General features: G+C 43.8%; 1 protein-coding gene across 1 annotated transcript in view; it reads right to left on the reverse strand.

Moving 5' to 3' along the window:
* The window catches only part of frem3 (Fras1 related extracellular matrix 3), a 30,951-nt gene that overhangs the window by 1,995 nt on the left and 14,855 nt on the right, over nucleotides 1–14,101 (reverse strand). Inside the window, exons 3-20 of the mRNA XM_034581343.1 lie at nucleotides 11,297–11,443; nucleotides 9,547–9,777; nucleotides 9,320–9,445; nucleotides 8,879–9,130; nucleotides 5,490–5,639; nucleotides 5,185–5,394; nucleotides 4,491–4,688; nucleotides 4,247–4,411; nucleotides 3,941–4,123; nucleotides 3,719–3,849; nucleotides 2,483–2,641; nucleotides 2,065–2,368; nucleotides 1,848–1,979; nucleotides 1,435–1,766; nucleotides 952–1,144; nucleotides 764–868; nucleotides 294–421; nucleotides 62–196 (exon numbers count right to left, since the gene is read on the reverse strand). Coding sequence (XP_034437234.1) covers nucleotides 62–196; nucleotides 294–421; nucleotides 764–868; nucleotides 952–1,144; nucleotides 1,435–1,766; nucleotides 1,848–1,979; nucleotides 2,065–2,368; nucleotides 2,483–2,641; nucleotides 3,719–3,849; nucleotides 3,941–4,123; nucleotides 4,247–4,411; nucleotides 4,491–4,688; nucleotides 5,185–5,394; nucleotides 5,490–5,639; nucleotides 8,879–9,130; nucleotides 9,320–9,445; nucleotides 9,547–9,777; nucleotides 11,297–11,443 — 3,281 coding nt within the window. The remainder of the gene's footprint in view (nucleotides 1–61; nucleotides 197–293; nucleotides 422–763; nucleotides 869–951; nucleotides 1,145–1,434; nucleotides 1,767–1,847; nucleotides 1,980–2,064; nucleotides 2,369–2,482; nucleotides 2,642–3,718; nucleotides 3,850–3,940; nucleotides 4,124–4,246; nucleotides 4,412–4,490; nucleotides 4,689–5,184; nucleotides 5,395–5,489; nucleotides 5,640–8,878; nucleotides 9,131–9,319; nucleotides 9,446–9,546; nucleotides 9,778–11,296; nucleotides 11,444–14,101) is intronic.

Raw genomic sequence — 14,101 nt, forward strand, 5'->3', positions numbered from 1 at the left:
CTCACTGATGTAAAAGAAATATATAATGCCGGGGGATTTATGTCAGGATGTCCAGACGAACCTGCTGGAAGCGAATGTCCATGTCAAAGGTCAGAGGCTCTCTTGGGTGGCAGACAGGAGGGATGCTGAACTCTCCGTTGGGGGAGGCGATGCAGGGGGTCATCTTCACCGTGTAGGTTCCAGAGTAATCTCGCACCTACAGAGCACGTCACACGGGAACAATGTTAGTGCTTGGTGTTAAGTGTGTGAGGTGTGCTCTACAGTGGGATTTTGCTTTCTCAGTGACGACTCACAGCAAAGTCTGAGACGAAGCTCCACTGCTGCATTGGCTGGTTGTACGTGGGCTCAGTCCTGACGAGGCCGAGGGTGAACGTCAGCCCGGGGTGGTCGGCGCACATCACCATGGAGGACACGCTGCTCCCTGAAAACAAGCGTATACACTGTCATAAATCTTCAACGCTGCGTTAACGTTGCGGCTGTGTGTCCATCTTTTTTTGGTATTTATAGAGTGACCTTTTTGTATTGTTTGTGCCACTTGCTTCCTAACTGTAAATGCTGCAGGGTGATTTTGACATTTGCTGAAATGACCTCTGGCACTTAAACACAGGAAGGACCCCCAATGTGGAACTCCAGGAATAGATGAAGAGGGGACGTGGGCCACAGGGTAATCCAATATGTGACTGCTTGTATAGAATGACCCCACAGAATAGGTTTAGGGTGTGGATGGGTGTGTGTGTGTGTGTGCATGTCAGCAGCTCTCTACCTGGATGAGACATCACAAACTGTCCCCTGAAGCGAGCCTCGGTCTTGAAGTGGACAACCAGACGGCCCTCCTCATTTATCCGCATGCTGGTGGGGTACATGGCTCCTGTGAGAACAGAGAGTATAGTTTTACAGTGCTAAACAAATGCCACCAACCGGGAAACGCATGGTTCCTAGGGGAGGACGTACCTTGCAGCTCAGACTCAGGAGGGCTGCCGATTCCGTCCTGCCACAGAATAGCCGTATCGTACACGAAGGTGAGTTTGAGCTCGGACTGCAGGTCGAAATGCTGCCAGCCTCCCACAGCCACGGGAGAGTGGAAGACGTAGGACACGAAGAGTGGGACACGCAAGGTGACGTAGGACTGGACGAGGTTCAGCACCTGAACAAGAGGGAAGACAAGAGACAATTTGGAGAAAGCTGTAAGAAGTTTGTACTCCAACAAATAAGATACAATCATTTCCTCCAGGTGTTGTTATTTATTCATTTAGAGACTAATGAAGCAATTGATAGAAAAAACGACAAAGTTAAGATAATAAAATACTTATAAAATCTAGCAGTGAAAATGTAAGAAATAACTAGTGTTGGATGTGCATGGAAAAATGTACATGGATGTAATTTGCCCTTTCAAGCGAAGATGTGAAAACTGTTTTTCCTCTATGTATTTCCTACCTGTCCATCTGTGCCGATGGAGCCTCCGCAGTCATTCAGAAGCTCCGACATGTCGTAGTAGCTGGTGAACTCCCAGAGGCAGGCCTCCAGGTTGAGGTTCCTGTAGAAGCGCAGAGAGTTGGCTGAACGCATGATGTTGCTGTACTGGTAGGGTGAAGTCTCGCCGATGATTTCCGGGTTCTTTGTGGCGTCGGTGATGAAGCCGTGGCCCGTTTGGATCTCATTGAAGTCCAGTAAGTTGGAGCAGCGGTGGTTTCCCACACGTGTGCCGTCCGGGCTCAGGGTGAGCTCGAAGTTGGACATATGGCGTGTGGAGATCACCGGCAACATGCCTGTCAAGAGCAGGAAGCTTGTTGTTATCAGGGTTTATAATCAGATTAATAACTAATAATGATCGTATGTTGAAAGCTTACCATCCATGTGAGGCATGTTGACAGTCAGTTTGATGAGGTTGGGGAAGTCTGGGTCGTCTGGGCCGGTGTAACGGATCTTAGCAGAGAAAGGTTCGGCTCCGACAGTCCCTTGGACGCGAGGCTGACACATACCTGCCAAGAGTTAAAGTCAGTTAAAGCAATTATCTCCATATCAGCACAACACTTTTCACCGGAGTCTCCTCTGCGTTCCGCTCACCCTCCTCCTTGCTGATCACAGCTATGGGACTGGACAGCTCCAGGCCTGCGTCTCCGTTGGCGTTGAAGGCTCTCGCCGCACATTGAACCCTGGAGCCGGCTTGGAAGTAGATTGAATCAAAGGTGATGGACTTGGTGTTGGTGAAGAAAGTGTTGGTGTCCACCTCCCTCATGGGGCTGGTCACACCATCGGACCCGGTGGGAGCGCTGACCAGCCAGCGGTACTGGGTGAGGGTGTCGTTGATGTTCTCCGAAGAGCAGATGGAGCCAGTTTTGTCAAAGTCGTTGTACTTAGGGTTGCAGGCCTGACAGAAAAGAAGAAAAACAGAGGGTGGATTAACATATATTTTTAAACAACCATTCAAGTTCTGTATTTTCTAAATGATGAACAGAAAGTGAAGCAGCAGCATCCCACTCACCGTCACACAGACAACAGGGTATCCGTTTTGTGGCTGGGGCTTGTCTTTGGTTTTCACAGTGTCATCGTACATGAGCAGGGACACCACCTGCGGCACTGCAGGGAAGGTGACGTCTGCTACACTGTCCATCTCCTCAATGTAGACGATGGCTTTGTTCATCTGGCGAGGAGAAGAAAGTTAGCAGGCTGTCAACTTTAAAAACTGGCCAACATTTAAAATGAAGCGGTGACCTCTGCCGGTGAGGTTAAAGTTTTGGTCTGATCCAAGGACAAAGGACGAGCTAAATAGATTCTTATGCTGATTCTGCGACTGTGTAGTCTTTTATGAATCAGTTTCACCTGCATACTGTCACTCACAAAATATAACTTAACAAGTCAACAAGTCATTTTACCAAAGACGAGAGGCTGGTCTTGATATTCCCCCTCTAACAAATCATGACGTTTTTCTTTCGCAAAATGATGAGAACAAAGTTAGTTTAATAGTTTGATTGTTTACTAACTATACCATCTTGGCAGCCAGTATATAAAAGCAATTACCTTTCAGTACATTGTGCATTTTACAGCCAACTTAACATGCAATATTAACTCTGAGCTATCCCACACAATTTTACGGCATTTCACACATACAGCGTACGTGGTGCTGCAGCTGCATGATCGTCTTACAGGGTCGTAACTCTTAGGTCATGGGTCTGATAAACTTTAAATTTAGATTCCTCCTGCACAGAGCTCTTCTGGTCTGTGTGTTGATTGAGATATGACCCAAAACATCGGCACGATTATCTACACGTCTCTTCTGGTTCAGATTAAGATGAAAAATCCTTGGTTATGAGGATTGTTTTGGATGCCAATAAGCCATTTTTTGTCATCTACCATAAAAGCTCAAGACAATTTAGCCAGAGACAAAGCTATTTCTGTCACGTGAACAGTACCTGCCTGATGTGGAGCACAGGGTTAGAATATCACGGTTCTGTTTATAGGTTCGTCTACTGTTTGGCTCTGCTGGGACATTCCCCTCAGCATCTCATTCCAACCGGACAAGCTTTTTATATAACTCTGTGGTTCGGGCTTGCTGACAGCAATGCCAGCTGCTGCCTGGCTATTTAAACATGGGGCTGACATGACAGGGCGCACGCTCACGTGTGTAGATATACAGCACTGTACATGTGCACACGCAGGATTTGAGGATTTACATCTGATTGTGTGTGTGTGTGTCTGATTGTGTGTGCCATTGTCTCACCTGTACTTCAGCCACCATGTTGTCGTCAGGCTTCATGTGCACGATGAAGGCCTCTCTCATCTCTCTCTGACCGTCGTAGAGGATCTCGATCTCCACAAAGTGTTCCTTCTCACCCTCCTTGAACTCAACATCTTAGAAACCCAGGCAAAGGAGTGAGGAACAAGCCAAAAGATCAAATCTCCAACATAAAATTGCGACAGGAGGCCTTGAGCGGGTTCTTACCCTCTGACAGCGGGTTGTAGTCCTCCCCAGAGGTCGCAGAGCCGTCTTTGGTGTGCACCCTCACTACTGAGACCTTGGATGTGTCTCCGATACGCAGGATAGGAATCTTCACTATCGCCACATCTCCTTTGACCTGGGGTTCACGAATACTGTACTTGATCTCAGCGAAACGGATGATGGGCTCTGGACGAGGAAACAGAGGGAACTCGTGAGCAAAAACCACCATCGATATTATGTTAATCACAAAACAGAACAACACGAGTGGTTTGCTTGTTTCTGGGAATCTTAAATATGTAAATCACTCACTGTCTTTCTCATCTGTGACTGTGACCAGCGCCTCCTTCTGCTCCCCGACAGAGGCTCCGTACGGAGACTTGCTCTTCGGAGATCCCAGGACCAGGCGGAACTCCTCGTCCTCCTCGTGGACGGTGTCGTCCATCAGGCTGACCACACACGGCTTCTCTGTCTCACCTGGAGGACAAATGTTAACAGAGTCAGTGAAGTGCTGCAATGGAACAGATTTAAAAGCTGGAGAGGAGGCGAGTCTCACCTGGTTGGAAGGTGATGATGGATGCATCGGTGTTGGGCCTCTCACTGTAGTCCATCATGACCTGAGCAGAGCCCTGGCGGGTGTAACAGCGCACCGTGGACACGAGGCTGATGTCTCCACTGCGGTACACTATGGCTTTTACCTCACTGTCAGACTCATCCACCTTGTAGCTGCCTTCTTTAAACTGAACCTTCGGCACTGCAAGGACAATAATCAGCTTGTTACAAGAGCATCTATAGTGATGGCAATTTGCACAAATTAATTTTTCTGTATTTGAATTACTCTCTAAGCACACGCATTATTATAAGCAGATATAAGGACATTTCAAAGTGTTTGATTGAGTAGTTGTCAACAAATATAACTGCTATTACTATTTGTAATGACACTAGTTAAGGATTATATAAATATTAACTGTTTATAAATATTTCATGACAGATATTTAAATTATTATAAGTCAATATGTACATGTCTTGTAGTTTGTTATTTGTAAAGGTACAAGAGAAAACTGGAGAGCAATGTATAATAACTTGATAAAAACGAATTTATAACAAATGTATAACAATGTTCTTGTGTGTACCATCAACTATATACTAGTGTGGTATACTGAGCATTTACTTACTGCTTAAATAATACTGCTTAATAGGGGGATAAATACACTATTACCAACTTCCGGATATGTGTATTTGACACTTACAGTCAGTGACGCTATCATTGATGGTGATGGTGGTCTTGCTTGGTTCTCCTAGCACGGCATTCATGGGCATCCGTAACACCAGGTCAAAGGTCTCTGGCCCCTCCAGCTCCGGCTGACCCAGGTCGTCCAGGATGGTCACTCTGAACGTCTGCATCGTCACTCCGGGAGCGAAGTCGAGGTTGCGACTAATGCCGACGTAGTCGAGTCCGGCTGCGGGATGGAAATGGAGAGGAAGGTCGTTGATTAACGAGGCAATGCACATAACCGAGTGAGTGTTGTGTTTGTCAAAGTGTGGCTGATTTCACCTTCTGCAGAGACGGGTTCACTCTTTCTGGAGCGCACGGTGACAGTAGCCGTCTTGGACAGATCAGTCCCTGTCCTCCAAACCTTCACCTCGACGTAGCCTGAACTCTCGTCCACAATATACTCTGGTTCCCCAAAGTACAGCGAGGGCTCTGTGGGATATGAATAAAAGATGAGACATGGATGGGCAGAGCCTCATAAACTGTTAATCAACTTGCTACTTGGTTGGTTTCTCATTACATCAACATATTTTGTGGCTTTGTGATCGGGCCCAGATTGACTGAGCCGAGCAACCTCCTTCATTTCTGAGTCAGCACAGGAAGAGAGCTGTCATCCCTCCTATCCTGTCCTCCTTCCACCTTCCTCTCCCATCACCCCATCTCCTCTGAGTCCAGACCGCTCCATCTCAACTCAACGCCAAAGGGCTGAGTTGAACCTGAACATTAAGGTGTGTGCTTGTGTGTGTGTGTGTGTGTGTGTGTGTGTGTGTGTGTGTGTGTGTGTGTGTGTGTGTGTGTGTGTGTGTGTGTGTGTGTGTGTGTGTGTGTGTGTGTGTGTGTGTGTGTGTGTGTGTGTGCACTCAGGATGATGCATGAGCGACAGGAAGTTCTACAGATAGAGCAGCAGATAAGCACTATGGAGAAAGAGGAGTGGGGGTTGGCAGAGACAGAGACAGAGGCAGGGGCAACCTTACTCTTTGCAAAGGGAGAGGGCAAGAATTCAGACCCCTGGAACTCACTGTCAATTCATCTCTCTTCACTAAGGAATAAAGTTTGTTTTCATCACACTCTTTCCAGCCAGTGGTCTTAAAGATCGAGCTGATAGACCTGCAGATTCGGGCCCCGGCTTTAACCGGTGAGGGGAGGAAAGGGCAAAAAAGAAAGAAAACACAGAGAAATCTGCAGTGTAATCTTTGTCAGTGTTATTTATTTTCTGCAAATTGTTTACTAATGCTTTATAGATCAGCTGTAAACCATCATTAAGTTTAAGATTATTATTGTGAGAAAACTACCTAGTTTACTTAATACCTTAAATTTTTGGTAATAATGCATAATTAATTACAGAGGGTTTCTCACTTTCTAATATGACATTAATTCTGCAGGTATAAAAGAAGAAAAATCCCCAATAGAGGATGTTTGTATTAATTTACCTTGATGAATCTCACAATGAATTAGAAGAGAAAGGCATCAGAATGTTTAAAAAGCTGTCATCCTCGAAGTTTGTCAACTTTAATGACTTTTAACTAATTGTCAAAGCATTAGGATAAATCATTCATTAACTACTAATAAAACCATTAGTTCCATTACTGAAACCCATTATAAATTATGTCTTATTAGTAAATGGTTCCTTAATTACTTGCTACAGAAGGTGAAAAGTCAACTTTCCATTGAAATATTGTCATTTGCTATTGCTGTGTTAGTATGTATGTAAGTATGTATGTATGTAAGTATGTATGTATGTATGTATGTATGTATGTATGTATGTATGTATGTATGTATGTATGTATGTATGTATGTATGTATGTATGTATGTATGTATATATGCACCTTTGAATCATAAAACCTTTCTGATTACAAGTGAAGAGATTAATTCATATGCAATAAAACACAGTCTTGCTAAGTTGAATACACAATGGTTTCACTTCTGCAGCCTTACTTGCTCTGATTTGACGAGGGAGCTAATATGAGCTAATATTTGCAAACTTTAAATGGATATTGCCGTTTAACTGACTTTACTGTCTCCCTTTTGTTGACTTTATCACTCCTCTTTACTTGGGGTGTTGTTACGTTATATTTAAGCTTTAATACTCTCGGCATTAGTGCTTGAGCAGCAGTGGCGGATCTTTAGCGGATTTATTTAGAAGATGACTGATACGCCGACAGACAACTGATGCTGAGGGAAGGATTTCTGGCAAATGTTCAATGTCTTTCACCCTCTAAGACAGCTACTTAGTACCAGAGGGGTTGTGTGGGGGGGAAACTAGAGCCAACATGGCAACCTTAAAGATCAGCGGGAGGAAGAGGCAGACAAATACAGTAACAAAAGAGGCCCGATGCTGGCGAGGCTCCAGACCCCAAGTTTACACAGACAGGCAGATGGCTGTACACACACACACACACACACACACACACACACACACACACACACACACACACACACACACACACACACACACACACACAGAACGCGATTTATGGTGGGGGTGTTACCTCAGGACCCACCAAGAAGTAGCATCACAATAGAGGTTTACACTGAGGAGTCTTCTCTTGTCTCTTCACATGTCTGGGAATGCACGCTGATTATTTATACATAAAATGTCAATTGTGCTTCTGCTCCAAATTGCATGGGAGGGATGCTTGTTCTGCGGGAGGGTCTGTCGCTACAAGAGGCAAGTGCAGGAAATTAGCTTCGGTGAAAAGGTGGCGGGAATGTGAGGAAAACAAAATAAAACTGGCAAAAGAAAGAAAGACGAGAAGGACCTAAAGGATTGTCAGGATTTGAGGGGCTACAGTTTGTCAATATTGTGAAGACAAGAGGAAAAAAACACAGCATTCCTTCTCAGGTTGAAAATGGAAATGCAGGTAGTCGTATATCTTTAGCAGCATTGTGGTGAATACCATCAAACAGAGGAAGAGCGCAAAAACATGCCAGTCATTTGGATTCCCTGCACAATAGTCCCTCTTTCTCCACCACCTGCCTTTTGGTCCCCGCAGACAAAGGGATGCCCTGTGTTTCCCCCTGAGCTCCTCTGAATGCCAATTAGGACGGGGGGTCGCTCCAGGAACACGGCGAGGTTCAAAGCCCTTTTATCTGTCAGATGTGCAGATGTGGGCCAACGTTCGCCGAGGCCGCCATTCTCCATCTCAATACCTGCCTATTGTCATCGTGTTTCTAACACTCAGCCAGACAGACAGACTGACGCAGGCAGAGCGTAGTGGATGAATGAAGCAGGGTGTGTAAACAGAGGAGTTATCGTCTGAGCCATTGGAAAAGTTAATGGAGCTGAAAATACAGTCAAGCCTTTGACGTAAGTGCAGTATCCAGGAGGGCTTTTGTTTTTGGGAGCTGTGGTTACGGTGCTGATTCTATTAATAATGTGCAGATACCAAAATGACAATGTGGACAAAGAGCGTAACAACAGCACATGACGCCATGTGTCTCCTACCTCATATTTCCATAAGTACCTGAATCCAAAACAAAGACCAACAACTGAAATAACTTTAAAACTATATCTGCCCCTCTGTCTGTCCATCCATCCATCTGTCTGCTGTAAATAACTGTACGAGTAATTGTTTCTATCTATCTATCTATCTATCTATCTATCTATCTATCTATCTATCTATCTATCTATCTATCTATCTATCTTTCTATCTATTGCCACTCTACTCACCATCATCGCTGTCTGCCAAGATGGTGACCCTGGCGGATGGGAAGTTGGCGCCCACCTGGCCGCCCATGGGCATGCTGAGGCTGATGTTGAAGCTCTCCTCCTCCTCATACAGCGAGTCGTCGATGATGATGATGCGACAGAGTTTCTCACGCTCGTCTTTGTCGAACCGCAGCACGCTGGTGTGGTCCTCAGGCCGCGTGATGTAATCGGAGTAGGACAGGACAGTGCTGGGCATGGTGCCGGTGGCCGTGGCTGAGGAATTATGGGATTAGAGAGGGATACTGGGTCATTAAACAGAAATACATTGTTAACAGTAGCTATCAAAAATGGAGAAAATCATAAAGTCATTATCCTTAATGCAGGTTTTTACGATTTGATCTTAGAATTTTGGATATGTGACGTGATTTTGGTCCCTTATCTCTTCCTTCAGGTTCATCTCACCTTGCTGAGTGAAACAAACAACCATGAGTTCCTGGCTGGCGTCTCCCGAGCGTCTCACTGGTACCAGCAGTTCCCCAATATCCTCCTCAATCTTGAACTCTGCTTGAGGAATAAACACCGTCGACTCTGTTTTGGACGACAAACAGATAAAAAGTGTTAAGATCTACTCAAGTTCATTTTTTGGTAGTAAAACGTCTTTTAAAACAAGTCAAACATCAGATTCTCACCATCTCCAGGATCCACAATCTCCACTGTGGCAATGTCTGGAAACTCCAGCACCGCCATGACCGGGTCGGACAGCTGTATCTCGAAGGTCTCCGAGATCTCGAACTCCTGGTCGGTGATGATCTTCACCCTCCAGGTCGCTGTGGTCTGACCAGGGTTGAACTGAACCTGTTTCTGAGCCTTACCACGGAAGTCCTTATCATTCTTGGCGGTGCCATCCTTCGTGGCAATACCTGAGGGAGAGGGAGGTAGATAAGTTTGAGACGAAGAAGAAAAGAAGATTCAGGTTCTGACTTAAGTGGCTGTGGGATTTCTAAGAGCACTGTTCACTCATTCAAGTCCAAATAGTCAAATAATGGAAATAATGATTTATGTCACAAAATAATTGCTTCAACTAACTTTATTAAGTTTTTAGTATAAAGTTGACCTCAATACTTAACTTAAAGAGGCATAACACACATTTGAATTTTGTTATTTTTGCAAAAACATTTGGGTCAACAGAACAAACCATCGTTCTTGTTCTCCTTGAGTGAAGTATGATTTACTAAAGTAAGTATTTAGGATTATTTGTTGGGACTTGTTGACCTTATCAGGATATTTCTATATGGCAGCAATTTTATTCAGTAAGCCTGCTGTGTGAGTGATGACAGAAAAAGTGCTGAATGAACGGATGAATGTACCTTTTAATAAAGATGGTAATGTAAACTATCAGGGAGGAAACCCAGTAACTGTATGTGAGTAGAACAAATGCTTAAAGTTGATTCTGCTGTTATCGTATTGAATTCTTAATATGTTGAACTCATGAATTATTATGAAATTTACGGAACAAAAGATAATTAGTTTGTACAACTCTTCTGAAAAACGTAAGAGTTGGGTTGTCCACAAAATTTGAAAAACTAGTGCAGTAAACTACCTTTTCTAATTGTATAGGTGAGAGGAACAGCTTATAGATTCTACCTGTTGTCTGAAACCACCTATCACACTGACTATACCTGTATCCTCTCGAACAGAAGGGATTTAAAGGTTAAAATCTGTGTTTGTTTTGTCTCGCCTTATTTGCTCCTTTGCATCTTCAAAAACAGAAGCGAACATGGCGACAAACCGCGCGTGGTCATAAATCTGTTGCCTGCAAGTGTCAGCCACCGACATGGTGACATTTCAATGTGACCTTTCCTGGGAACGACATGTGCTCTCAATCACACCTCAGTCGCACAGATGAGAGGAAACAAAGCTCCAGTTAAACAAGGAAACAAAAGATTGGGTTGATTTTTTTTAGTTTTCTTCTGTTTATCCATGGAGGTGAAGTGAGGACATCCTGCAGCCTTTAGGGAATCTGCACAGATTTTTTAATTGAGTGGCTTGACACGGTCGTTTTACAGCAAGTGTGGCCTTTAAAATGACACATAAATTACACTATATAGTCGAAAGGAACAGTTTTAGGGGCAACAATTCTTTGTAAAACTGTCAGTTTAATAAGGGCAGGTTGTAAAGTGCCATTATCCTTCGTATAAATTTAGCAGTGACACAAATGCTACAGAAATCCCAGCTGCCTTAGAAAATAAGGAAAAGTTACGATGAAAAAAGTTGAATATAATCATATTTCTGCAACTTCCCCTCAAATAATGACAGGTGATCCAAACATTAATTTCAAATATAGTCGTTTAATTCCATTCATTTCCCAAAATTCAAGTTAATAATAATGACGATGATAAAAAAGTAAATTTATTCAGTTCAAAATGTCTCCACACTTACTGACAAAGGAGGTTTCCCCCAGGTATCCTCTGCGCTTCAGTGTCACCTCCAGGAATTTGGCGTCCTCGTCCACCAGGTAGTATTCCTGCTCCAGAGAGATCCAGGCCCAGTTGAGCCGGAAAGGCTGAGGCTTGAGTTTGTTTCCACCTGAAGAGAGAAAGGAATCTTAAAGACCTCAGCATCTCATTTGAAAGACCTGCTCAGCTGCAGGAGGAAACAAACCTGTTTAGTTCTTATTAGGAGTCAGTGAGGCGTGTAAAGTGCAATCTGCTGCAGGATGAAAGGAATCAAAAGGGCGTTTTAATTCTGGAAGGGAAACATGATAACTTAATACCAGGGCTTCCCTAGAACTCACTTCACAGGGACTCAGGAGGAGTTACTTTGCTTCCTGTTTCCACTGATTCTCCGACGAACACTCGGTGCACTGTCGGCTTATGGAAAAAGTCTGTCAGAGTTTGTTTTCCTTCATTAATGAGCGGCCCCTCTTGTGACTCAGCCTCATCTCGTCCACGCTCTGTCGCTCTCCCACTCCAACACAGTAAAGTGTGAGCTGCTTCCTGCCCTGATAGTGACCTCAAAGGCGACTGTAAAGACAGACTGGTTTTTGCCAGATTACTTCCCTCCTTCAAACTGATATGACCACATAGCTTTTATGTCCCAAGACACTGGAATATGGTAACTTTATTAGAGGAGCACCATCATCTTTTAAAAATAAACTTTTAGCTGCACCTTTCAATAGCCTGGTTAGCTGGTTTTAATCACAATCATTATATTTTTATTTTTAATACTTATTATTATTAGATATGTATTATTTAACAAATATATTGTATTAATAAATATAGTATTTTTGTAGTTTAAATCCTTTATATATTGATTTCCTTTTCTTGGTTTTATGTATGTTATTATTGTATTTGTCTGATTATTATATTATTTAATCATATTTTATTCCTACTTTAAAATGTTTGTGATTCTTTGTCTAATGTTTATCTCTTTAATTTCCACATAGTTTTGTGGTTACAACTTCTTTAGAATGAAATGTGCTATATAAATAAAGATCTGCATGTTTGCTTGCATCTTACCACAGTTTTATTCTTTGACAAAATCAGCAGCATATTTACTGTAACACTGAAATCATCTGATCACCTAAATCACAGAGGAGGTTACGTTTTCACCTCCATGCGTTGGTTGGTTGGTTTTTCAGCAGGATTACATAAAAACTACTGAAAATATTTCCACGAAATTTGTCGGAAGGATGGGACCAACAAGGAACCCAATACATTTTGGGATGGGTCTTGACATAGGTACTGATCGGTGATGCTTAATGGAATTTAAGCAGACGGTTGGAAGGTATGCACTCTACTCAGGTGCCGTTCTAGGTTGCAAGCCCCCTTCATGTAGTCCCTCTTCAATATCAGTGAGGGAGGCCTCGCTCGTAAAACACACATCTGAACAAAACACTCAACATGAATCATCCGCAGCTCAGAATCACCGTCACTGATCCACAACTATCGGCCCGATCCTGTCCTTAATCCACACTATCTCATGACTCCTGTAATCCCTCAGACTGTCAGCTCCGTTCTGGTCAGAGACTCGATACTGACTGCTTCAGAGATATTTAAGATTATGGATACTGCTGGATAACATATATATTTTTTAACAACAGTGGTTTAAACGTCTTATCCTCTGGTGAGACCAGCCTGGTGACCTGTGACAGGGGAGATGTGAAACGGGTCAGGCTCAGAGGGTTCTTTGAATCAGAGGGGTTAGAGAGGGTAGTGTCTCTTTAGTCCTGCACGGCTGGTCACACTGGAAGCCGCCCCGTTGACCTAACTCTGTTCAAGACACTTCAGAAACATTGAGTTCGGCAGCGACATGCTCCAGGCATTGGATCCTATTTTTCTAAACTAATAATTTGCTACGTGCTGAGATGCACATCATGTCACAGAAATTAAAAACCTGAATGGTGAACTTGACATCATTTGTCAAAGGCACATGAAAAACAGCGTAGAGAGGAGCTTCTGCCCGTCCACACAATACGCCGGCATTGAGCTCAGTTTTGCCTCAGTGAGGAAGAATGAGGCTGCGCTCTTTATGCTACGTGAGTGGGGAGAATGAAAACACTGGGGGGTTGAGTGTGGGTATTCACGATGGGAAAGGGGCCACTTCCTCAAGCCCACATGTCAAAACTGAAGCCGAGCAAAACACGGACGAACCACATGTCACCAAAAAGCAAAAGCACGATCAGGAGGAACTGATAACGATGAGAGTTTTTATTTTGGGGATGATAAAACTGCACCACGCTGGAATGAAGAACCTGGAAAATGTGAGGATGGGGCAGAAAACAGGAAGACCCGTTTCCATTTCTTCTCACGAAAAAACAACTGTTCTATACATTAGAACAGGTGTATGTGCTTTAATCTACTGTGCTGTGGATCTCTCTCCCTCTCTCCCTCTCTCCCTCTGCTGTGGTGATGGTGTGTGATGTGCTGCAGGTGACTGAGTGGATGATTGACTGTGAGTGTGTAGGTTTGTTTCCAGGGAGCTGATTGGTTCCAGCCTCCAAGCTTGCAGGCTAAGAGGACGGTTTCCTGTGGTCTCTCCTCTTGCCACTTCCAGCCAGAATTATAACTTGTGAAATGTGTTAAGATCTGTTGCTTGATGTATCAGCCTGGTTTGGTATGGATGGTTTTGAATTAGGAGTTAGGTTAGTAACTTGTCTTTTAGTTTCTTTAATTTGAGTAGGTGAGTTTAGGTTGTTCGTCTTAAGGTTGTTTTGCTGTTGGCCCGCCCTGAAGCAAAAAAGAG

Source organism: Hippoglossus hippoglossus, chromosome 1, assembly GCF_009819705.1.
Source record: "Hippoglossus hippoglossus isolate fHipHip1 chromosome 1, fHipHip1.pri, whole genome shotgun sequence".
Taxonomy (NCBI): Eukaryota; Metazoa; Chordata; class Actinopteri; order Pleuronectiformes; family Pleuronectidae; genus Hippoglossus; species Hippoglossus hippoglossus.